The sequence below is a fragment of the Scleropages formosus genome, chromosome 2, assembly GCF_900964775.1.
Source record: "Scleropages formosus chromosome 2, fSclFor1.1, whole genome shotgun sequence".
NCBI classification, from domain to species: Eukaryota; Metazoa; Chordata; class Actinopteri; order Osteoglossiformes; family Osteoglossidae; genus Scleropages; species Scleropages formosus.
In genome coordinates this window covers 39,292,491-39,315,154 of record NC_041807.1, presented here as the reverse complement: position 1 = coordinate 39,315,154, position 22,664 = coordinate 39,292,491, and the positions used below count along the sequence as shown (strand labels likewise).

The following is a 22,664-nucleotide window of genomic DNA, read 5'->3' as shown; positions in this document are numbered from 1 at the left end:
TACGGTTTCTCCGGCAGGTGGTGAGCCCATCGAAGAGCGGCTCCACGTCATGGCTTCGGGCTGAGCCCGGCCAGGCTCCGTGGGCATAGACCTGGCCACCAGGCGCTCACATGCGAGCCCCCCGCCCCAGGCCTGGCTCCAGGGTGGGGCCCCGGTGGCCCCATACCGGGCAGGGTAAACGAAAGCCTTCGTTTAATTGTCATCATAAGGGGCTTTTGAACCGCACTTTGTCTCATCTGTCATCCAGGACCTGTTTGCCATGGGAGACCCTACCAGGGGCATGTAGCCCCAGGCAACACACACACACACACACACACACACACTTTCAGAACCGCTTGTCCCGTACGGGGTCACGGGGAACCGGAGCCTACCCGGCAACACAGGGCGTAAGGCCTGAGGGGGAAGGGGACACACCCAGGACGGGACGCCAGTCCGTCGCAAGGTGCCCCAAGCGGGACTCGAACCCCAGACCCACCGGACAGCAGGACTGCGGTCCGCGCCACCGCGCCACCGCACCCCCCCCCCAGGCAACATAGCTCCTAAAATCATTCAGGCACTCAAAACCCTCCACCACGGTAAGGTGGCGGTTCAAGGAGGGGTCAAAAAATGATGTCCAGTAAAATGACTCTTACCTTTGACCTTTAGGAAATTCTCCCCCTTCAAAATTAATTGGTTCAGGTATTGACCTGTCGCTCTTCATGGATACACAGCTGGGTACAGGTGACGCTGTTCTAACCTGCTGGACACTGAAGAAAAAGCAGAAAAAAACCTTTCAATTTTTCTTACACACCTAACTTTACACAAAATTCACAGTTTACCTCCTCACTGGAGATATACTGTAAGCAATGGAGTACAGCACGATGTTAGTTAAATCTGCTCATATTGGGGGGGGCAGTGGGTTTGGCCAGGTCCTGCTTTCTGGTAGGTCTGGGGTTCAAGTCCAGCTTGGGGCGCCTTGTGACGGACTGGTATCCTGTCTTGGGCGTGTCCCCTCCCCCTCCAGCCTTATGCCCTGTGTTGCCAGGTTAGGCTCCAGCTCGCCACAACCCTGCTCGGGACAAGCGGTTTCAGCAAGTGTGTGTGTGTGTGCATGTGTGCGTGTGTGCGCGCACTCCTATTTGTTTCTGTACACATCTTGTGGTCTAAAATACCACTCACCTTTGACTTGTAGGAGGTTCTTGCTCCCTGAATTGAACTGGTGTACTCATTGACATGACACTCCTCATGGATATACAGCTGGGTACAGGTGAGACTGATCTCTCCTCATGGACACTGAGGATGGAAAGGAAAAAAGCCCTTCAATTACACCAACATTTCTAGCCTTAAATAACATTCAGTTCACCTCTACACTGTAGATAAAACAAATACAACATGAAAAAAATGCATAACATTAAACACATTCATAAGTTTTCAGGGGTCACATGTACTGAAAATGGGCATCAACTGGAACCTATGTCTTCATTTTAGTTAAATCTGCCAGTTTTTACTATTTGTTTCTGCACACATCTTTAACCAAAAAATGATCTTGAGTAAAACAACTCTTACCATTGACCTTTAGAGCTTTAGTTAAATAGAACTTTTACCTTTGACCCTCAGAAATCTGTCCATCTTTAAAATTGATTGGTCTGTCTATTGACCGGTCACTCTTCATGGATGCACAGCTGGGTACAGGTGAGACTGACCTCTGCTGCTGAGCACTGTGGACAGGAATGGCACATAATGTTACCCATTTGCTCTCATCTGGATAACTTTCTGTCCAATAGCTGCCACTCATTTCTCAGCACATAACGAGAGATCTGCATAGCTTCATGGCTTCTTCAGACATAACAGCTATTCCATGGAGGCAAACTAGAGAAGCCATCATATTAAATGCACTCCCGTCTTTATCTTGTATTGGTTACGGCTGAGTTAAGCGGATTAATTCATGCTCTACAGTAACTCACATATAGACTGAAATAAAACCCCTTTAACAGAGTAACCTCATAACACATTGCAAGTCAGTCATGGTAGGAGTAGAGTAAGTGCTGTCTCCTTGAGTTTGGGTTATAGTGACCACATGGGTTTGTCATTATAAGTTAATCTGAGTACATGCAAACTCCACACACCCTGAGATGGATCTGTACCTACAAATGAATGCACAGCTGTGCCATGAAAAAGACAAGCCAACCATTAGTTATGTCCTATTGCAGACATAACTCATCAACAATGGAAACAAACAATCCATCAGCTTGGCCTTTAAGGAGACATTAAGTGGAAAATGCTGTGAACATCCCTTTAGCAATAACTGTATAGCATGATGAGCAGCACACTGGGATCAATCCCAAGAACCACTGGGTTTAAAGCCTAGTATAATACAGTGGCAACAGGTGACAGAGGAAACTGAGGTTTGTAATGGTTTTTTAATGCCTTGTATTGTGCAAAATAGATTGAAACACTTCTGTACCTCTATAGCAACAGACACAAAATGAGAGAAGGAAACATCAAGGAAAAATGTTCTTTTTGTTGATTTCCTCTTTTTTTTCCTGTGTTTTTTGTAAAACAAGCAAAATGGCTTCAGAGCTCTTCTCTCACCTTTTAAAACTCTTTTCTGAGATGGAAACCCCCTCCTTACAGTCCCCGGAAGGACTCATTTCCGATGGGGGGTTTTCCATTTCACAACTTTTAGTTTCTTTCTTTGGGCAGGAACTGATCAGGTGACTCAAGGGTCTTTATGGAGAACAAATAAATCAACAAAACATGTTAATGCAAACCTGGTTGATAACACAATATATCATTGTCACTAAACATCTTTAAAACACTATACTGACCCATGGTAACAGCCAAGCTACATGTAGATACACCAGGAATACTGAAGTGTGTTAAATACTGCAGTGTTGAATGTCCGTCTGGAGTAGCAGATAATATACTAGCTGTCCCAAATTTGTGCTTTAGGTCTATTTTATTGTTCTCTTAATGATCATATATAACTGAATTGTATGAGTCAAAAATCAGAAGCTGATTGTCCTTCTTGAAAGCAAATTACCACCGAAATGATTTAGATCAGTGAACCATCTTGGCAAAATTACTGTATTATTATTAGTCAATAAGCAACAATAACATACAGCATTATTAATATTAGTAGTTGTGTTGTTCTTGTTTGATTACGTATTGCAAATAACGCAGATGATTAAAAGTCTGTTTTTCATTTAAAAAAAAAAAGTTGTGAAAAGATTTAATTACCTTCAATCCTCGCATCTTGTTACAAAGTCCAACAAGAAAAATGCCCAGAATACACAGTAATACAGCAACATATATATCCTTATAGCTCAGTGAAGAATTTACAATAGATTTAATCATATACTCAATTTCTTTGTTTGTCGGGACAGTTTGCAGTAAGTAAAGAATCTTCTTTTACTTTCAATTTGAACTTCCTCCTCCTCCGTGAACCGCCACCTTATCGTGGTGGAGGGGTTTGAGTGCCTGAATGAGTCCAGGAGCTATGTTGTCTGGGGCTACATGCCCCTGGTAGGGTCTCCCATGACAGACAGGTCCTGGATGACAGACGAGACAAAGCGCGGTTCAAAAACCCCTTATGACGGAAAAATCAAGGCGTCCGTTGACCCCGCCCGGTATGGGGTCACCGGGGCCCCACCCTGGAGCCAGGCCTGGGGGGGGCGGGGGGGCTCGCATGTGAGCGCCTGGTGGCCAGGTCTATGCCCACGGGGCCTGGCCGGGCTCAGCCCGAAGCCACAACGTGGAGCCGCTCTTCGGTGGGCTCACCACCTGCCGGAGAAACCGTAAGGGGCCGGTGCATTGTGATTTGGGCGGTGGTCGGGGCCGAGTGCCCGGCCGACCCAAACCTCGGGCGCCAACTCTGGTTTTTGGGACTTGGAATGTCACCTCACTGGCGGGGAAGGAGCCTGAGCTGGTGCGGGAAGTTGAGAGATACCGTCTAGATATAGTCGGGCTCACTTCCACTCACAGCTTGGGTTCTGGAACCACTCTCCTCGATCGGGGGTGGACTCTCCACTATTCTGGCGTTGCCCAAGGTGAGAGGCGGCGGGCGGGTGTGGGCTTATTAATAGCCCCCCAGTTCAGCCGCCATGTGTTGGAGTCTACCCCGGTGAATGAGAGGGTCGTCTCCCTACGCCTTCGGGTCAGGGAACGGTCTCTCACTGTCGCTTGTGCTTATGCGTCTAGCGGCAGTGTAGAGTACCCGGCCTTTTTAGAGTCCCTGGGGGGCGTGCTGGAAAGCGCTCCCACTGGGGACTCTGTCGTTCTACTGGGGGACTTTAACGCCCACGTGGGCAGCGACAGTGATACCTGGAGGGGCGTGATTGGGAGGAACGGCCTCCCTGATCTGAACCCGAGCGGTGAGTTGTTATTGGATTTCTGTGCTAGTCGCGGTTTATCCATAACGAACACCATGTTCATGCATAAGGGTGTCCACCAGTGCACTTGGCACCAGGACACCCTAGGTCGGAGGTCGATGATCGACTTGGTAGTCGTTTCTTCTGACCTTCGGCCATATGTCTTGGACACTCGGGTGAAGAGAGGGGCTGAGCTGTCAACTGATCACCACCTGGTGGTGAGTTGGATTCGATGGCGGGGGAAAAAGCTGGACAGACCTGGCAGGCCCAAACGCATAGTGAGGGTCTGTTGGGAACGTTTGGCGGAGGCCCCTGTCAGAGAGGTCTTCAACTCCCACCTCCGACAGAGCTTCAACCAGGTCCCGAGGGAGGTGGGGGACATTGAGTCCGAATGGACTATGTTCCGCTCCTCAATTGTCGGTGCGGCGGTTCGGAGCTGCGGCCATAAGGTCTCCGGTGCCTGTCGCGGCGGCAATCCCCGAACACGGTGGTGGACACCGGAAGTAAGGGATGCCGTCAAGCTGAAGAAGGAGTTCTATCGGGCCTGGCTGGCTCATGGGACTCCTGAAGCAGCTGACAGGTACCGACGGGCCAAACGGAGCGCGGCTCTGGCAGTCGCCGCGGCAAAAACTCGGGCTTGGGAGGAGTTCGGTGAGGCCGTGGAGGAAGACTTTCGGTCGGCCTCAAAGAGATTCTGGCAAACCGTCCGGCGACTCAGAGGGGGGAAGCGGTGTTCCACGAACACTGTTTACAGTGGAAGTGGTGCGCTGCTGACCTCAGCTGAGGATGTTCTCGGGCGGTGGAAGGAGTACTTTGAGGATCTCCTCAATCCCTCCGACACACCTTCCGTAGAGGAAGCTGAGGCTGGGGACTCGGAGGGGGACTCGTCCATTACCCTGGCTGAAGTTGCTGAGGTAGTCAAAAAACTCCTCGGTGGCAAGGCTCCGGGGGTGGATGAGATCCGCCCCGAGTTTCTCAAGTCTCTGGATGTTGTGGGGCTGTCTTGGCTGACACGCCTCTGCAGCATCGCGTGGAGTTCGGGAACGGTGCCTCTGGACTGGCAGACCGGGGTGGTGGTCCCTCTTTTTAAGAAGGGGGACCGGAGATTGTGTTCCAACTACAGGGGGATCACACTCCTTAGCCTCCCTGGGAAAGTCTATGCCAGGGTACTGGAAAGGAGAATCCGACCGATAGTCGAACCTCGGATTCAGGAGGAGCAATGCGGTTTTCGCCCTGGCCGTGGAACACTGGACCAGCTCTATACCCTCACTAGGGTGTTGGAGGGTTCGTGGGAGTTTGCCCAACCAGTCCATATGTGTTTTGTGGACCTGGAGAAGGCATTCGACCGTGTCCCTCGTGGCATCCTGTGGGGGGTGCTTCGGGATTATGGGATTCGGAGCTCGTTGCTACGGGCTGTTCGTTCCCTGTATGACCGGAGCAGGAGCTTGGTTCGCATTGCCGGCAGTAAGTCAGACCTGTTCCCGGTGCATGTTGGACTCCGCCAGGGCTGCCCTTTGTCACCGATTCTGTTCATTATTTTTATGGACAGAATTTCTAGGCGCAGTCAGGGAACAGAGAGTGTCTGTTTTGGTGGCCGCGAGATCTCGTCTCTGCTTTTTGCGGACGATGTGGTCCTGTTGGCTTCATCAAGTCAAGACTTGCAGCGTGCACTGGGGAGGTCTGCAGCCGAGTGCGAAGCGGCGGGGATGAGAATCAGTACCTCCAAATCCGAGGCCATGGTTCTCAGTCGGAAAAAGGTGGATTGCTCCCTCCGGGTTAGGGGGGAGTTGCTCCCTCAAGTGGAGGAGTTTAAGTATCTTGGGGTCTTGTTCACGAGTGAGGGAAAAATGGAGCGGCAGGTTGACAGGCGGATCGGTGCGGCGTCCGCAGTAATGCGGTCATTGTACCGGTCTGTTGTGGTGAAGAGGGAGCTGAGTCATAAGGCGAAGCTCTCAATTTACCGGTCGATCTACGTTCCTACCCTCACCTATGGTCATGAACTCTGGATCATGACCGAAAGAATGAGATCGCGGATACAAGCGGCAGAAATGAGTTTCCTCCGCAGAGTGGCTGGGCGCACCCTTAGGGATAGGGTGAGGAGCTCAGTCACCCGGGAGGAGCTCGGAGTAGAGCCGCTGCTCCTCCGCATCGAGAGGAGCCAGTTGAGGTGGCTCGGGCATCTGTTCCGGATGCCTCCTGGACGCCTCCCTGGGGAGGTGCTCCGGGCTTGTCCCACTGGGAGGAGGCTTCGGGGCAGACCCAGGACACGTTGGAGAGACTATGTCTCCCGGCTGGCCTGGGAACGCCTTGGGGTTCCCCCAGAGGAACTGGAGGAGGTGTGCGGGGAGAGGGAAGTCTGGAGTACTCTGCTCGGACTGCTGCCCCCGCGACCTGGCCCCGGATAAAGCGGAGGAAGATGGATGGATGGATTGAACTTCCTCATAAATCGATTGAAGATGAGCTCCTTTCGCCTGAGCTCATGTGAAAAATATGACAATCTACGGCATTTTCATACTATTTCTAACTTCTACTGTGTTGGTGTAATATTGGGTTTTGTTTTCCAGTGCCAGGTTTAATTGCAAACATGTGCAAATTATTTGCAACTGTGTTTACTGGATGGTTTTGAATTGAAGGTGGAGACATTGTTACTTATTCCTTTACAAAAATATTCCGTGGGGTGCTACAATTTGATGTGAGAGTGTTATTTCTGCTTTTTAGTCCGGTGGGTTTGGGGTTCGAGTCCCACTTGGGGTGCCTTGCGACGGACTGGCGTCCCGTCCTGGGTGTGTCCCCTCCCCCTCCGGCCTTACGCCCTGTGTTGCCGGGTAGGCTCCGGTTCCCCGTGACCCCGTAAGGGACAAGCGGTTCTGAAAATGTGTGTGTGTGTGTGAGTTTCAGTTTTGCTGTTGTGATTTTATGCCAGTTAATGTGGAAAGGTTTTTCCCCTAAATCAGCAATGATTCAACTTAGACCAGTATTTTTCTTTTAATTTTTGTTTAATAAGCTAAATCTGATAACAGTGGGTGGGATCACAGCAAATAAGCAGGAAAGGAACCACAGATTTCTTTAGAAATGGTTTTTGCGAGAGGGGGGCGTGGTGGCGCGGGTCCTGCTCTCCGGTGGGTCTAGGGTTCGAGTCTCGCTTGAGGTACCTTGCGACGGACTGGCGTCCCGTCCTGGGTGTGTCCCCTCCCCCTCCGGCCTTACGCCTTGTGTTGCCGGGTAGGCTCCGGTCCCCCGCGACCCCGTATGGGACAAGTGGTTCAGAAAATGTGTGTGTGGTTTTTGCGATTGCAAAATATTCAAAATGAGTTTGGGGAACCATCAAACCAAGTCCTTTGTCACCCTGAACAGTCTTAATTGCCCTTGTCATATTATAGTACTGACCTGAAAAACAATTACTTTTTTCAGAGGATGCTCATAAATCATAAATTAAATGGTCTGAAAGTCATACTCAAAATTTCAACATTTCCATTGCATATTTTATCCTTAACAGTGTCATTAACGGACACACAGAACCCCCACCTTTACTTTTTTAATGATAAATACTGTTATAATTCCATATAATGTAATAATTCCATGTAATTCTGAATGGGAAAAGGACATGCACACATTTTCCTTAAATAGTGTTATTTCCCTTGGTTTTTATAGCAGGTGATGACATGATGATATTACAGTGGTTTGTGTAATACTACAGAAAACACAGAAATAAGAATTATGCAAAACTATTCTTAATGTGTTTTTGTATCAGAATAAATATTAAAGTAGACAAAGACAAGAATTAGTTCCCCCCCCATTTTCTATACATTATTACACACAAAAATTTTACACATACAGTATACCACATGGCAACAACAAAAGTGTGAAGTTTATGTCTTGATCTTAGGACACAGACAATGTGCATATGTTCCTATCCCAGCTCACACAGGGACACTGAGGAGTCAACAAAAATGTAAAAACCAGGAAAGAGGGGCTCAGTAAATGTGGACATGAATCTGTGGAGGAGGGTCAGTTCACCAGAGGAAACTCTATAGAAGGATAGAGTACCATCTACCCAGTTCATATACACTCCTACTCTGGGGGAGGGGTGTACAGGTATGAAAGTCTGTCCATTACTGTGTCTGACAAAGTAATTCTTACCAGAGCAGATTAAAACCCAGGACTTGTCATTGTGTCCAAGCCGGCACTCAGCAGTGTTTCCTTTCCTCTCGATTCCTGTATAAGTCACTCCTATATCAGCCCCCTCTCCGCTCCACTGAACCTCCCAGTAACAGCGATCAGACAAACTCTCTGCACACACAACTTGTTCCAAATCATCAAATCTGTCGGGATGACCAGGATATGACAGTTCCTCTCTTTTCCTTGGTGCCATCCTGTTGTCCTCAGACAGACAGAGGTGTGTATTTGCTGTGTTGGGATCCAGTGTGAGCTGACAAGAGTCTGCAGGTGAAACATAGAGAAAACACTTGAAAAAAATTGTTCATCCCAGTACTGAAGATATTAAATTTAATACGCTGAATTTCACCAGTATGTGAACAGTGTGGAGAGACGTTGACACCACCTCAGGTGCTCGAACGAAAGGGCTTTTGTGTATGTCTGAGTGTGAATGTGTTTGTGTGCATGTGCAGCGAATGTGGCCAGATCACAGCACCTGGGCTGTTCGGGTAAATGTTCAAATCTGGTTTAATCTGTGTGGAGTTTTCATGTCTTCGAGTTTGTGTTCCCTACCGCAGTCCAAAAATACAAGCGTAAGAAAAGAATGGTAAACCCTTTCTGTACCCTCAGTGACTGAGAAAACCACACAAGAGGTCACTCTGAGTAAAATTCAACTTGACTGAACTTACCCTATCCTGTACAGCACTGGGCAGTAAAATGAGTAAATGGTGTTAAATGAGAGCAGCTGTTCAGTACGAACACACTTACATTTGAGGAGCCCTGGTCTGATCCGGCACTCTCCACCATGGTCCACACTGTAGAAGAAGAAGAAGAACTCGCAGTCACTGAGAGACGCACACAGCCTTTATGTGGAGTGTGTGTGGAAACTCAGAGCCCAGGGACATGTATGAGGGTTTGCGGTAACGCATGCATGCACATGGATGCGCACACACACTCCTCACTTGAGTGTCTCCAGTTTACTGGTGGGATCCTGTAGTAGATTAGACAGTAGTTTCACTCCTGAGTCCCCTGGGTGACTGTAGCTCAGATCCAGCTCTCTCAGGTGTGAGGGGTTCGAACACAGAGCTGAAGCCAGAGAAGCACAGCCCTTATCCATGATACAACAGCCAGACAATCTGTAGAGGGAGAAACATTCAAAAACTGCATTCTTACATTTATTTATTTATCAGATGCTCTTCTCCAAAGTGACTTCCAGTGAACTCTATGTAGTGTTACTAGCCCACACACCTTATTCACCATGGTGGCTTACACTGCTAGATACACACACTACTTACACTGGGTCACTCATCCATACACCAGTGGAACACACACACTCTCCCTGTCACTCACACACAATGGGTGAACCTGAACAGCATGTCTTTGGATTGTGGGAGGAAACCAGAGCACCCGGAGGAAACCCACACACACAAGGCACAAGGAGAACATGCAGACTCCACACAGACTGATCGGGTATCAAACCCATGCCCTCTCACACCACTGCAGCGCTATTCACTGTGCCACTATGCTGCCCTATTCCATGCCCCATGCCACATGTATTCTTACTAATACATGCATTACAGATTATGACAAAGATCCTGCCATTTAAAATGATGACTACAGCTTTACAGCAGTGTTAGATGAATTTATCATGTCACAGTATGCCCAGTTCCTCAGAAGTACTGACCTCAGTATTTACAGTATCTTCCCCAGTAGTACACATATTCCTCTGTTTATGAAATTGGCTAGGAAATCACATTTTCAGATACCAAAAGCCCATTTGCCACTATTCAAAATGGAGGAAATGACTAACGCATTCCCAGTCTATTCAAAAACCACAAAATAATTTCCCCAAGTTCCACCAATATATCATGAATATAATGTGTATATAACATAGCAACCAACCTTGACTGTGTTTTTGTCACGCTGCATCAGAGGTTAACAGTAGTACTCACAGAGCGTACACATACTCTGCAAATACAGCAGAAGACTCAGAGGAACACTGATGCCAGCGAATACCCTATAAGACTCCAAAACAGCTGCCTTTTCAATTACGTACACACACAGGGGCAGCACTGCATTAAGCGAGAGCTCCACAGCTCCCTCTGCCACCAATATAATAACTCCATGATTTCAGCATAATATAAAACCCTTCATGATTATATGTGACTCCACTAAGAAAGAAACTGAAACATTCGCTCTGTAAATCATTTAATGCTTTCATCTAAATTGTAAGGAGTGTTTGTGTTTGGGCGCAGTGGGTTGGACCACGGTCCTGCTCTCTGGTGGGTCTGGGGTTCAAGTCCCACTTGGGGTACCTTGCGACGGACTGGCGTCCTGTCCTGGGTGTGTCCCCTTCCCCCTCCGGCCTTACGCCCTGTGTTGCCGGGTAGGCTCCGGTTCCCCGTGACCCCGTATGGGACAGGCGGTTCAGATGGCGTGTGTTTTGTGTGCACATGTGTGTATTTGCTATAGAAGGAAAAAGACATAACTTTTTACAGTGCCTGTAAAAACTATCCACTCCCATGCACTTTTTCACACTTCATTGTGTTACAGTATGGTACCATGATGTACAAACTGAATTTTTGCCACTCAACAAAATCTGTGCAAACCTACGTAGAAAAGGATGAACTAAGATCCATAAACACTGCAATAAAAACACGCTGTAAAAAGGGTGAATGGAGTAAGCAAACTTAAAATGACTTTACACAGGGGGTGTGGTGGTGCAGTGGGTTGGACCGGGTCCTGCTCTCCAGTGGGTCTGGGGTTCGAGTCCTGCTTGGGGTGCCTTCCGATGGACTGGCGTCCTGTCCTGGGTGTGTCCCCCTTACACCCTGTGTTGCCGGGCAGGCTCCGTGACCCCATATGGGACAAGCGGTTCTGAAAGTGTGTGTGTGTGTGTGTGTGTGTGTGTGTGTGTTTTTACAAATCTTGAGAGCAGATGACAAAGATAAATACTGCGCTGCAGAAAACACAGTCAGCAGGGTATTTAATATATAAAAATAGTAAGGCTGCTATATTGAACACAGATGGGCATTATAGTATTAATTACAACAGTAAACAGAAAATCAGAGAAAGAATAAGAAACTGAACTTCACAGTTTTTTTTGTACTGGAACAAACAGGATTTAAAGTTCTTTTTTTCTGATTTTCACAAGGAATAAATACAGTGAATGCCAAATATTTCAGACTTAGTAATTTATTTAACAATGAAATAATGACAGAAACAGAATGTTAGGTTTGTACACTAAGCTACTTAGAGTGATTTACCCAGTTTCACAACAGGATAATTTATGGAAATTACACCACAGGGGGAGTGTACGAAAGAGAAGGATTTTACACAGAGACTCCGTGTGTTTGTGTGTGTGTGTGCGCCCCCTACTCTACTTCATCTATACCTTTTCCCTTGACCCTGTCATCATCCCACATAGATTCTAATATCGTTGCCACACTGATGATACCCAGCTTTTTTTTCCCCTTTACCCATCCAAAGCTACAGATGTTTCCTCACATGTCCATAACTGTCTGATAACCACCTACAATTCAAAATCTACTAAACACAGACCCTTTGCCTTCCAGCTGGTCCATCTTTCTGTCGAAAAAACTATCACACTGGATAACTTGCTCATTTTGCCTACCTCATTAGCTAAGAGTTTGAAAGTAATGATTGACTCAAGTCTGTCCTTTGAACATATCGAAACCACAACCTTGTCCTGTAGATATAGCCTCAATAAAGTCTGCAAGATCCAGCTTTGTCTCTATGCAACTTCTGGTCCAGGTCATGGTGATATCTCACCTGAACTACCGCCACTTTCTCCTGTTTGGCCTTCCAGCTACTGCCATCAAACATGTACAGCTGATACAAAATGTTGCTGTACAAGTTGTGTTATTTGTCCAAAAGCGTTCCCATAGTCTTTGCATTGCCTTCTTGTACCTGCCCAGATCAAATTCAAGACTCTGGTTATGGCTTAGAAAACCATCAATGGTACAACACCAATGTTCCTTGGTGAGGGTAGTGTTGCTGGAAAGAGAGAGTCTTGGGTTCATTTACCTCTTGAATATCAAGAGCATAGAAGTGCAGTGCCAGTAAAAGACAATGTTCTTGTGCAAAGTACAGGCTATTTAGAATATTTACAAGTCTAAACATTTATTTACGTTTACATTTATTTATTTATTTATCTATCCGATGCTTTTCTCCAAAGCGACTTCCCAATGAACTCAATGTAGTGTTATCAGCCCACACACCTTATTCACCAAGGTGACTTATACTGCTAGATACACTACTGACAATGGGTCCCTCATTCATATATCAGTGGAACACACACACTCTTTCTGTCTGTCACTCACACAAAGATAACAATGTAATACTAACCACAATGTACAGGGGCTGTACAACCATTCAGCTTCAACATCAAAGCCTTATTCATCTCTCTGTATTCTTAAAGTTCTTTTTTCTTTATGGAGTATCTCTATTCTGTTTTACGTGGTGTTTTAAAAATGCTGCTGTAAATTCTGTAAATTTTGCTGTTAGCTTGAGACTCATTTTTTCCCCTGATCTCCTAAATGTGTATTAAATGAAACATTTAATGTTTTTTTTTTCTTTTTAAAGCCTACATGTAGCTACTTATTTACATTTACCTTTATTTATTTAGCAGATGTACTTAATACAGTGGGTTGGACCAGGTCCTGCTCTCCAGTGGGTCTGGGGTTCAAGTCCCGCTTGGGGTGCCTTGCGACGGACTGGCGTCCCGTCCTGGGTGTGTCCCCTCCCCCTCCGGCCTTACGCCCTGTGTTGCCGGGTGGGCTCCGGTTCCCCGCGACCCCGTATGGGACAAGCGGCTCTGAAATGTACTTAATACATATTGCTTTATACTGTGTTATGCGACCTATTGACTGTTCTCAAGAATCACATCACTGCATTAAATTTCTCCTTTTTTTGGTGTGATGCACTTCTTGTATTGCAAGATATACGTCGCTTCGAAGAAAAGTGTCTGCAAAATAAATGTAAATGTGTATTCCTATCCCAGCACACACAGGGACACAGAAGAGTTACAGCACCAAACTCCAAACGCAGGACAGAGGGGCTCCTTGAATGTGGAGGTGAACCTATACAGGAGGGTCAGTTCATAAGAGGAGACTCTGTAGAAGGAGAGCGTGCCAGACACCCAGTCCACATACACTCCTACTCTGTTGGAGGGAGGTATAGGTATGGTAGTGTGTTTGTTATTGTATCGGACACAGTACATCTCACCAGAGCAGATCAGATTCCAGGACATGTCATTCTCTCCAAGCACACAGTCATCATTGTCTCCCTTCCTCCTGATTCCTTTATAAGTCACTCCTATTTCAGCCCCATCTCCACTCCACTCAACCTCCCAGTAACAGCGACCAGACAGACTCTCTGCACACAGAACTTGTTGAAAATACTCAAATTGGTCTGGATGATCAGGATATGACTGTTCCTGTCTCCTCCTTGTCACCTTCCTCTTGTCTTTAGACAGATACAGGTGTGTGTTTGCTGTGTTTGGATCCAATGTGAGCTCACAGGAATCTGCAAGTGAAACACGGTTAAAAACACTGTTAAAATAATTTAAAATCTCAGTACTGAAGGTATTGAATTTATTGTACTGAGTTTTTCCAGCATCTTTCCAGTATTCATACTAAATTTAAATTAACTGGTAACTATAGGATAGAGTATTAAATTGAACTTTTTATCACCTCCCTGAAGGAAAGTGCTTTCTGGTGTAGCTGTGGTGTCTGTGGGTGTGTGCAAGTGTGTATGAGTGTGGGTACCACATGGGAAACTGGGATATGCATGGGTTGTCTGTAACGTGTCTTCAAGGGCTCGTGGTTTGACATGTTGTACTTTATTCTCTTTATTTCTGTCTCCTTCATTTACTGGTGCAAAGAGATGTGACCACAGTAGTCTTGTGGTCTCCTGGGTCTGACTGTCAGTGACCAGTTCTGTTTGGTTCTTAAGAACAATGCTGTCTCCTCTGACTCAGTACTTTTTTTAATTTGCTTGTTTTTGCTGTTTTATTGCTCTTTTGCCTGTATTGTTTTATTTTTGCTTGTATGATTGTGTCATCTTAATTATTGTTGCATTTGCCTGGTTAGTCTGGGAAATCTGAACTTTTAGCTGCATCTACTAGCTATCCTGCCCCCTTGGGATGAGACATTTGCCATGTCAGATGCCACCCGAGTGAAGACGGGTATAAAAACGGGATGAATAAATTTAGTTTAAAATTAATGTTATGTTGGTACAATCACTTACCGTGAAAACCACTCAAGCGGTCAGATTTGACTGGAGTGAAATTACTCTACCCTGTACACCACTGTGCGGTAAAATAAGTAAATGGTGTTAAATGAAAGCAGCTGCTCAATACAAACATACTTACATTTGAGGAGCCCTGGTCTGATCCTGCACTCTCCACCATGGTCCACACTGTAGGAGAAGTAGAAGGACACACAGTGACTGAGATACATACACAGCCTGTCTGTGAACTGTTTGTGGAAACTCAGAGCCCGGGGACATGTATGAGGGTGTGCAGTAACACACACACACACACACACACACACACACACACAGTACTTACTTGAGTGTCCCCAGCTTACAGGTGGGATCCTGCCGTAGATCAGAGAGCAGCTTCATTCCTGAGTCTCCTGGATGATTGTAGCTCACATCCAGCTCTCTCAGGTGTGAACAGGGGTTCGAACGCAGAGCTGAAGCCAGAGAAGAACAGCCTCTCTCTGTGACACAACAGCCAGACAGTCTGTAGAGAGGAAGAAAAACACAGTATTCTCATGAATGCATGTATTACAAATAAATCTGACAAAGATCATGTGGTGCTGAATGATAACTACAACAACAGTGTTCCATGAGTGTGTTCCCCAGTAGTACTGACCTTAGTGTGTCCAGTTTACAGCGTTTGTTCCCCAGTCCAGTAGAGAGCAGTTTCACTCCTGAGTCCCACAGGTCATTGTCACTCAAGTCCAGCTCTCTCAGGTGTGAGGAGTTTGATGTAAGAACTGAGGCCAGAGCTTCACAGCATTTCTCTGTCAGTCCACACAGTTTCAGCCTTAAGGAGACAGAAGCAGAACTAATTATATCAGTTTTTCACTATGAATATTGTTGCATATATCAGTTATTTTTTAAAATTAAACATTATTTTCATTTAAAAGCAAAAACATTTCAGACAAGTAAAGAGAGTAGATCATTTGTATAGTTTTAAGTTCTAGATAATGGAAAACATGCATGAACAAGCATAATTAAATTACTATTATCATCGTTATTACTAATAATTAATGATAATTATTATTTTATAAAGAATAATTAATATTTCAGTAATTGTTTTTTATTGCCTATTTTCATACAGAGCAAATCCCACCTCAGCGTCTCCAGTTCACAGGCGGGATCCTGAAGTAGATCAGAGAGCCACTTCACTCCTGACTCCCCTGGGTTATTGTAGCTCAGATCGAGCTCTCTCAGGTGTGAACAGGGGTTCGAACGCAACGCTGTAGCCAGAGAAGTACAGCCGCCTTCACTGAGTCTACAGTAAAACAGTCTGAAGAGAGACAGATAAAATATGACTCACCAATATCATTAACCCACAACCTTATTGAGCCTGAATGACACTGAAGGAATATAATTATACAATTACAATAGACAGTAGCAGTAAATTAGTGAGACTGTTGTTCAGACAGGGTCTAAACTCTCCCAGTGTAAAATGCACAGCTCTATTCATTGTGCAAATGTAACACACAATGTATTGATTAATTTTATCTTGATCAACATATTTGGGTGTCGACTCAATGTCCGTTCCCCAGTAGTACTGACCTCAGTGTGTCCAGTTTACACTGTTGGTTCCCCAGTCCAGTAGAGAGCAGTTCCACTCCTGAGTCCTGCAGATCATTGTCACTCAGGTCTAACACTCTCAGGTTACAGTCTAAACACAAAGTTGAAGCCAAAGCTTCACAGCATCTTTCAGTGAGAGAACAACTGTTCAGCCTGGAAAGAAAAAAAAATATTAAAAGATACAGATGTGTTATAATACCCAATACGTCTGCCCAATAAGACAAGATCATTAGATGACCAGAGACATCTTTTGATGATTGAGTGGTGATGCAAGTGATCAATGAAAGAAACATACAGTGAATGACCTTGAACATCTAAGAAGAAAAAGAAAAAAAAAAACTCTTGTTCAGTTGTGTTATAATTCCTGTATTGCTAAATTCACTGAAAATCATGATTAATTAGCAGAGTAAAATAAGATGGGGGGGTGTGGTGGCAACGCGGGTTTGGCCGGGTCCTGCTCTCTGGTGGGTCTGGGGTTCAAGTCCCGTTCAAGGGGCCTTGCGACAGACTGGCGTCCTGTCCTGGGTGTGTCCCCTCTACCTCCAGCCTTGCGCCCTGTGTTGCTGGGTTAGGCTCTGGCCTGCCGCAACTTCAGTCAGTGTGTGTGTGTGTGTGTGTGTGTGTGTGTGTGTGTAAAATAAGTGTGTATTTCTAAGTATTAAATAGGAAGTGTCTGAAATGTGTTGTTTGGTCAGTGTGGATGGTGATTTTTGAAGCAGAAAATTTAAAGACCATAATTTTACCAAAATAAATAGTTGCTTTAATATCATTATCTTGTATTGCATGCATTGTCTGCATTCTCTTTAAAAAGAAAAATAACAGGACTTACAGAGCAGTTGTGGAGACCTGGATCACTGGCATCATCCTCTGAAGACCTTCATCATGTAAGGTACAGTTCCTCAGGTCCAACTCATCCAGTTCCTCTGCTGACATCATCAACACAAAGGCCAGAGCTGACCACTCTGTGGATTTGATGTCCTCTTCTGAAAGATGCCCTAACTTCAAGTATTTTTGGACTTCTTTCACCAGAGAATTGTCATTCAGTTCATTCAGACAGTGGAAGAGATAAATGGTCTTCTCTGCAGATAGATTCTCACTGATCTTCTGACTGATGTGTTGGACTATGTCTCTGTTAAAAAAACACCATCTTTCTTGTGTCACGAGTCGTTTTAAAAGCTTTTGACTGTATTCCATTGAAAGGCCAAGGAGGAAGCGGAGGTAGAGGTCCAAGTGTCCATTCTTGCTCTCTAAGGCCTGATCCACTGTACTCTCCAGCAGGTCGGGGTCAGTATTTGAGAGAAACTGATACAAAGCGGCAAGATACTCCTGAACACTCAAATGTACAAAGCAGTAAACTTTCCCCTCATACAACCCAATCTCCTGTCTAAACACTTCTGTACACACTCCAGAATATACTGAAGCTTCATTGACATCAATGCCAATCTCCTTCAGGTCTTCCTCATAAAATATGAGATTTCCTTTATCAAGGTTGTTGAAAGCCAACTTCCCCAGTTTCAGAACAAATTCTTTATCTAATTCTAAAGATTTCAGAGGCTCTGTTTCTCGTTTTTTCAGATACTTCTCATTCTTCAGACTGGTCTGAAATATCAGGAAGTGTGTGTACATCTCAGTGAGAGTCTTGGGAATTTCTCCACTGTGTTCCTCAACAAAAAGCCTCTCAAGAACAGTGGCTGAAATCCAACAGAAGACTGGAATGTGACACATGATGTAGAGGCTCCTTGATGACTTCACATGTGTGATGATCCTCTTGGCCAGATCCTCATCGTTGAATCTCTTCATGAAGTATTCCTCCTTCTGAGGATGATTGAACCCTCGTATCTCTGTTAGGTGATGAACACACTCAGGAGGGATCTGACTGGCGGCTGCTGGACGGGAAGTTATCCAGATGAGAGCAGAAGGAAACAGATTCCCCTTCATGAGGTTGGTCAACAACACATCCAGTGAGGTTGTCTTTGTTACATCAGAACAGATCTCATTGCTCTTAAAATCTAGAGGAAGGCAACACTCATCCAGACCATCAAAAACAAACAAAACACTGGAATTAAAAAGCTGAGTGAGTCCAAACTCTTTGACTTCTGGGAGAAAGTCATGAAGCAGTTGCGTCAAACTGAATTCTTTATCCTTTATCAAATTTAGGTCTCGAAAAGGAAGAGGAAATATGAAATGAAGGTCTTGATTTTCGTTTCCTTCTGCCCAGTCAAGAATAAATTTTTGCACAGTCACTGTTTTCCCAATACCTGCAATCCCTAGTGTCATCACAGTTCTTATATGTGTTACTTTCCCAGGTAAGGGTGTAAAAATTTCACTGTATTTGATTTTAGTTTCTGGTGTAGCTGGTTTCTTGAGTGCTCTCTCAATGTGTCTCACTTCATGTTCATTACTGATCCCAGCAGTACCACCTTCAGTTATGTAGAGCTCTGTGTAAATGTCATTCAGAAGGGTTGGGTTTCCTTGCTTAGCTTGTCCTTCAAAAAGAAATTCAAACTTCTTCTTCAGATGGGATTTCAGTTTCTGCTGAGTGGTCTCCAGAAAATCTGTAAAAACAAATCAGAGGACAGTGTCACCTAAACATTTAGGATTAGGTGTTGAAAAGCATGGTTTTTCCTCATATTACCATTTTCATTAATAACATTAACTCTTTAGTACTGAATTAATGAGTTTATGGTGTCTCAGTTGTAGAAAACTTATGAAAAATGTGACAAGACCTGTCATTCAGACTGTATTCTCAACAACTTTCATCATGTAAATTTATTTGTTTAGTAAATGCCTTTCTCCAAAGCAACATACAAAAAATGTTATGTACTTGCTTGACACCTTTATTCAAGGTGCCTTACAAGGTTAAAATACAGTAGGCAAACTACAATCGCTCACCCAAATGTACAGCAAAGTAAAATAGCACACAAACACACACTTCAGGCAATCTAGACTCACCAGCTCACCTAAAGCACATCTTTAGACTGTGGGAGGAAACATGGGGAGAACATGCAATCTCCAGACAGACTGAGCACTGATGAAACCCAAAATAGTTACATAAATGATTTTTTTTCCCATTTATCAGAATACTAACAAACAGCAGACTCACAAGTCTAAATGAAGTTACCCATCATCATAAACTCAGTCTCATTAGCTCAATATGTTCAATATATCCACATCTATAACCTCAAGACACGAGTCATTTATACAGCAAGGATATACGAGCTGCTTTCACATCACACTGCTGATACTGCATTATAATACATACCTTCATGGAGCAACAGACACATGAGCATCATTATTCATAATCTTTGGGTATGTTTTATATTTTTATTACTTTAGTTAAAACATTTCTTGAACAGTTTGACTATTATATTGGCAAAAGGTACTTGTACACCCTTCCACCTACAAGTGATGGCCTCTATTTCAAATTTCTTACATTTCAGGGCACATTGAGTACAGGAGAAACTTTTCAACACACCTTCAGCAATTGACACATCACTCTTCGTGGATATACAGCTTGGTACACATGAAACCGATCTCTCCTGCTGGACACTGGACAGAAATGGAAAAAAGTGTTTGCCTACTGTAATACCCAAACTTCAGATATAATACACGGTTAGCTTGGTAACTGTTAAAAAAGTAATAATTACAAACTGTCACTGTTAAAAATGAAAAATATTTGGTTTAAAAATTTACCGTTGTCCTGTAGAAAACTCTCCAACCTTAAACTCGATAGGTTCAGGCATTGACCGGTCACTCTTCATGGATAGACAGCTGGGTACAGGTGACACTGATCTCTCCTGCCGGACACTGTGGACAGAAAGGAAAAAAAAAAAAGACCCGACAGTTAAAGATTGCTGTCCAACTTTTCCCTGATCTGACATCAATGTGTGCCTGCTGATGAACCCACCTCTCACACTATGCTTTCTAGAATTGGAGCCAGATCATTATATATGTTGTTATGCAAAATGTAGTCAGTTAAGAGGGTAGAACAATCATTATATAATATTATAAATTAAGTTTCTAAATTAGTGTTTAAAAGGAAAATGGACAATATACTATGTTATTATTGATAACAAACACTAAATAATTCAGGTCACTACTTGGTCCTTTTTACCTCTTTAATTACACAGACAGAATGAAACGTGCAGCTGAGTTTTTAAACTGAACACAATGCTGGACTGGTTTGGACTATAAGACTGTCACTGGTTCTGGAGGTTAGAGATTTATGTGAATTCTGACTTGTTTGTCTTTCCAAAAGGCTGAATGATGGGTAATGAATGAAAATACGGACTCCTCTCTTACCTTTTACAACTAATTTCTGAGGTAACGGTATCCTCCTTACAGTCCCCAGAGGGACTCATTTCTGAAGCTCTGCGCTTCATCTCAGGACTCTGGACAGGAACTGATCAGGTGAGTCCAGGGTCTTTGTGGACAGCAGGAAAAACAAATAAAAACTAACTTTTGTAAATCTGGTACACAATAGAATACATCACTGTGACTGAGCACTTCCAAAAATGTAACATTATTTTGATGCATAGTTATGCGAACACCCTGTGTAACACTTTATAAGCGTATTAAACCCTGAAGTAGATACTGCCCATGCACAATAACACTTCATAACGGTGTTATTACTGTGTTAAACTCTGCAGCATGAGACACCCCATCCTCCCAGTGGATGAAGAGGGGGACAAGTGAAACACCCCTCTTTCTGCATCAGCATCAAATAAACTGACTGTTTAAAACTTTTGTTGTCTCCTTGCTTACATTTACTTTAATAAAGATGTATCCTCTCGCTTATATGTGCATTGTATGTGGGTGGCATGGTGGGACAGGAAGTAGTGCTGCTGTCTCACAGCACCTGGGTGGTGCAAGAGGATATGGGTTTGATTCCCCACTCAGTCTGTATGGAGTTTGAATGTTCTCCCCCATGTCTGCATGGGTTTCCTTTGGGTGCTCTGGTTTCCTCCCACACTCCAAAGACATGCTGTTCAGGTTCCCCATAGTGTGTGAGTGAGAGAGTGTTTGTTCCACTGATGTATGGATGAGTGACCCATTGTAAGTAGTATATCTAGCAGTGTAAATCACTGTGGTGAATAAGGTGTGTTGGCTGATAACACTACATTGGAAATTGCTTTGGAGAAAAGTGTCTGCTAAATAAATGTATTTCATGAATTTCCTTGCAGGGATTAATAAAGTATCGCTCTATACAGAAAACGTTGTATTCGTATTGTAAGGACCCATGCTACCGCAAGTTTAAGCGTGAAAATGTATATTGTAAGTAATTGCATTATGGGAAAAATGAGTAAAATAAATGTTCAACCACTAGCGGGACATATGATATGGGCAAAACAAAGGGGTGACCGTGTGTTTGCCGGGGGGGGCGCTAAACGTGCTAGGAAGGGTAGCTTGAAGTGCTGGTGAAGAATTAATTGTATTTATTTCAGTGTATCAGTATGTTCTTTTTAACTGGATGTTAGGTTAGAAATTATCTTAATTTCTAGCTCAGCCTTCTGCCACCTCAGAGCTGTCCGGACACCAGAGACCAGTGATCACTGGGAGGATTAGGACACAAGAACAAGCAGCGTGTTTCGTTCCAAATCCTCAAGTTTATTGCGTGTTCACATAGATTATGTACTATTTTGCAGAACAAAGAAATAAGTTTTCATTGGTTTAAAAAGTGAGTCGGGGTCTAGGGACAAAACCACAAAAGGTAATGTTAAACAACAGAACACTGTGACTGGTTATGCATAGAGAGAGAATATATGATACTCCAGTCACATCCGTTGGCCCTTTTAACTTAAAGAGAGAGAAGTTAAAACAAGAACTCCAACATGCACTCACATTCTTGACAGGTCTGACACAAACCAGAAGAACAGGGAGGACAGAGAGGTCAAGGTAGAGAAGAGACACGAGAGCCAGTTATTTCTCACACACTGGAGTTAATAAAGGGGAAAAAAAGAAGCGCATACCCTTGAGGAAAGGGGTCCTCGGACCAAGAAGATTACTTCCCAATGAATGTTGTAATAAACCGTTCACAACGAACGCTGCCTGTGCGTCTTTCTTTGCCCCATCCGAACCCTGAGCACCGCAGTCTTAATACAAGTTGGTCTCTGTTCTTCCCATCAACACTCATTACTACAGCTCTATCACTCACAGACACACACTCTTTCTGAACCGCTTGGCCCATACGAGTTTGCAGGGAACCGGAGCCTACCCAGCAACACAGGGCGTAAGGCCGGAGGGGGACACACCCAGGACAGGACGCCAGTCCATCACAAGGCACCCCAAGCGGGACTTGAACCCCAGACC

General features: G+C 44.6%; 2 protein-coding genes across 2 annotated transcripts in view; both read right to left on the bottom strand.

Moving 5' to 3' along the window:
- LOC114909299 (NACHT, LRR and PYD domains-containing protein 12-like) overlaps window positions 1–3,263 on the bottom strand; it is a 143,976-nt gene extending 140,713 nt beyond the window's left edge. The window contains exons 1-5 of the mRNA XM_029247575.1: window positions 3,220–3,263; window positions 2,572–2,706; window positions 1,584–1,697; window positions 1,159–1,272; window positions 633–746 (exon numbers count right to left, since the gene is read on the bottom strand). Of these exons, the coding sequence (XP_029103408.1) occupies window positions 633–746; window positions 1,159–1,272; window positions 1,584–1,697; window positions 2,572–2,651 (422 nt within the window). The 5' untranslated portion in view covers window positions 2,652–2,706; window positions 3,220–3,263. The remainder of the gene's footprint in view (window positions 1–632; window positions 747–1,158; window positions 1,273–1,583; window positions 1,698–2,571; window positions 2,707–3,219) is intronic.
- A 4,996-nt stretch (window positions 3,264–8,259) lies between these two features.
- Window positions 8,260–19,648, bottom strand: LOC114909247 (NACHT, LRR and PYD domains-containing protein 12-like). Its single transcript, XM_029247085.1, has 9 exons — window positions 19,618–19,648; window positions 17,185–18,910; window positions 16,338–16,508; window positions 15,889–16,065; window positions 15,406–15,579; window positions 15,097–15,273; window positions 14,899–14,945; window positions 13,607–14,051; window positions 8,260–8,344 (listed from the first exon to the last, which is right to left on the bottom strand). The coding sequence occupies exons 1-9, from the start codon at window positions 19,646–19,648 to the stop codon at window positions 8,260–8,262; spliced, it is 3,033 nt and encodes a 1,010-aa protein (XP_029102918.1).
- Between the last annotated feature and the right edge of the window lie 3,016 nt (window positions 19,649–22,664).

Bases quoted from the DNA above. Each gene is read 5' to 3' on its own strand.
- LOC114909247 (XM_029247085.1), bottom strand. From the start codon at position 19,648: ATGATGCTCATGTGTCTGTTGCTCCATGAAG. The intron at 16,509-17,184 runs GTAAGTCCTGTT...TTTTCTTTCCAG, and splicing joins CAGGTCTCCACAACTGCTCT to GCTGAACAGTTGTTCTCTCA. The intron at 15,274-15,405 runs GTCAGTACTACT...TCCTCTCTACAG, and splicing joins TGTAAACTGGACACACTAAG to ACTGTCTGGCTGTTGTGTCA.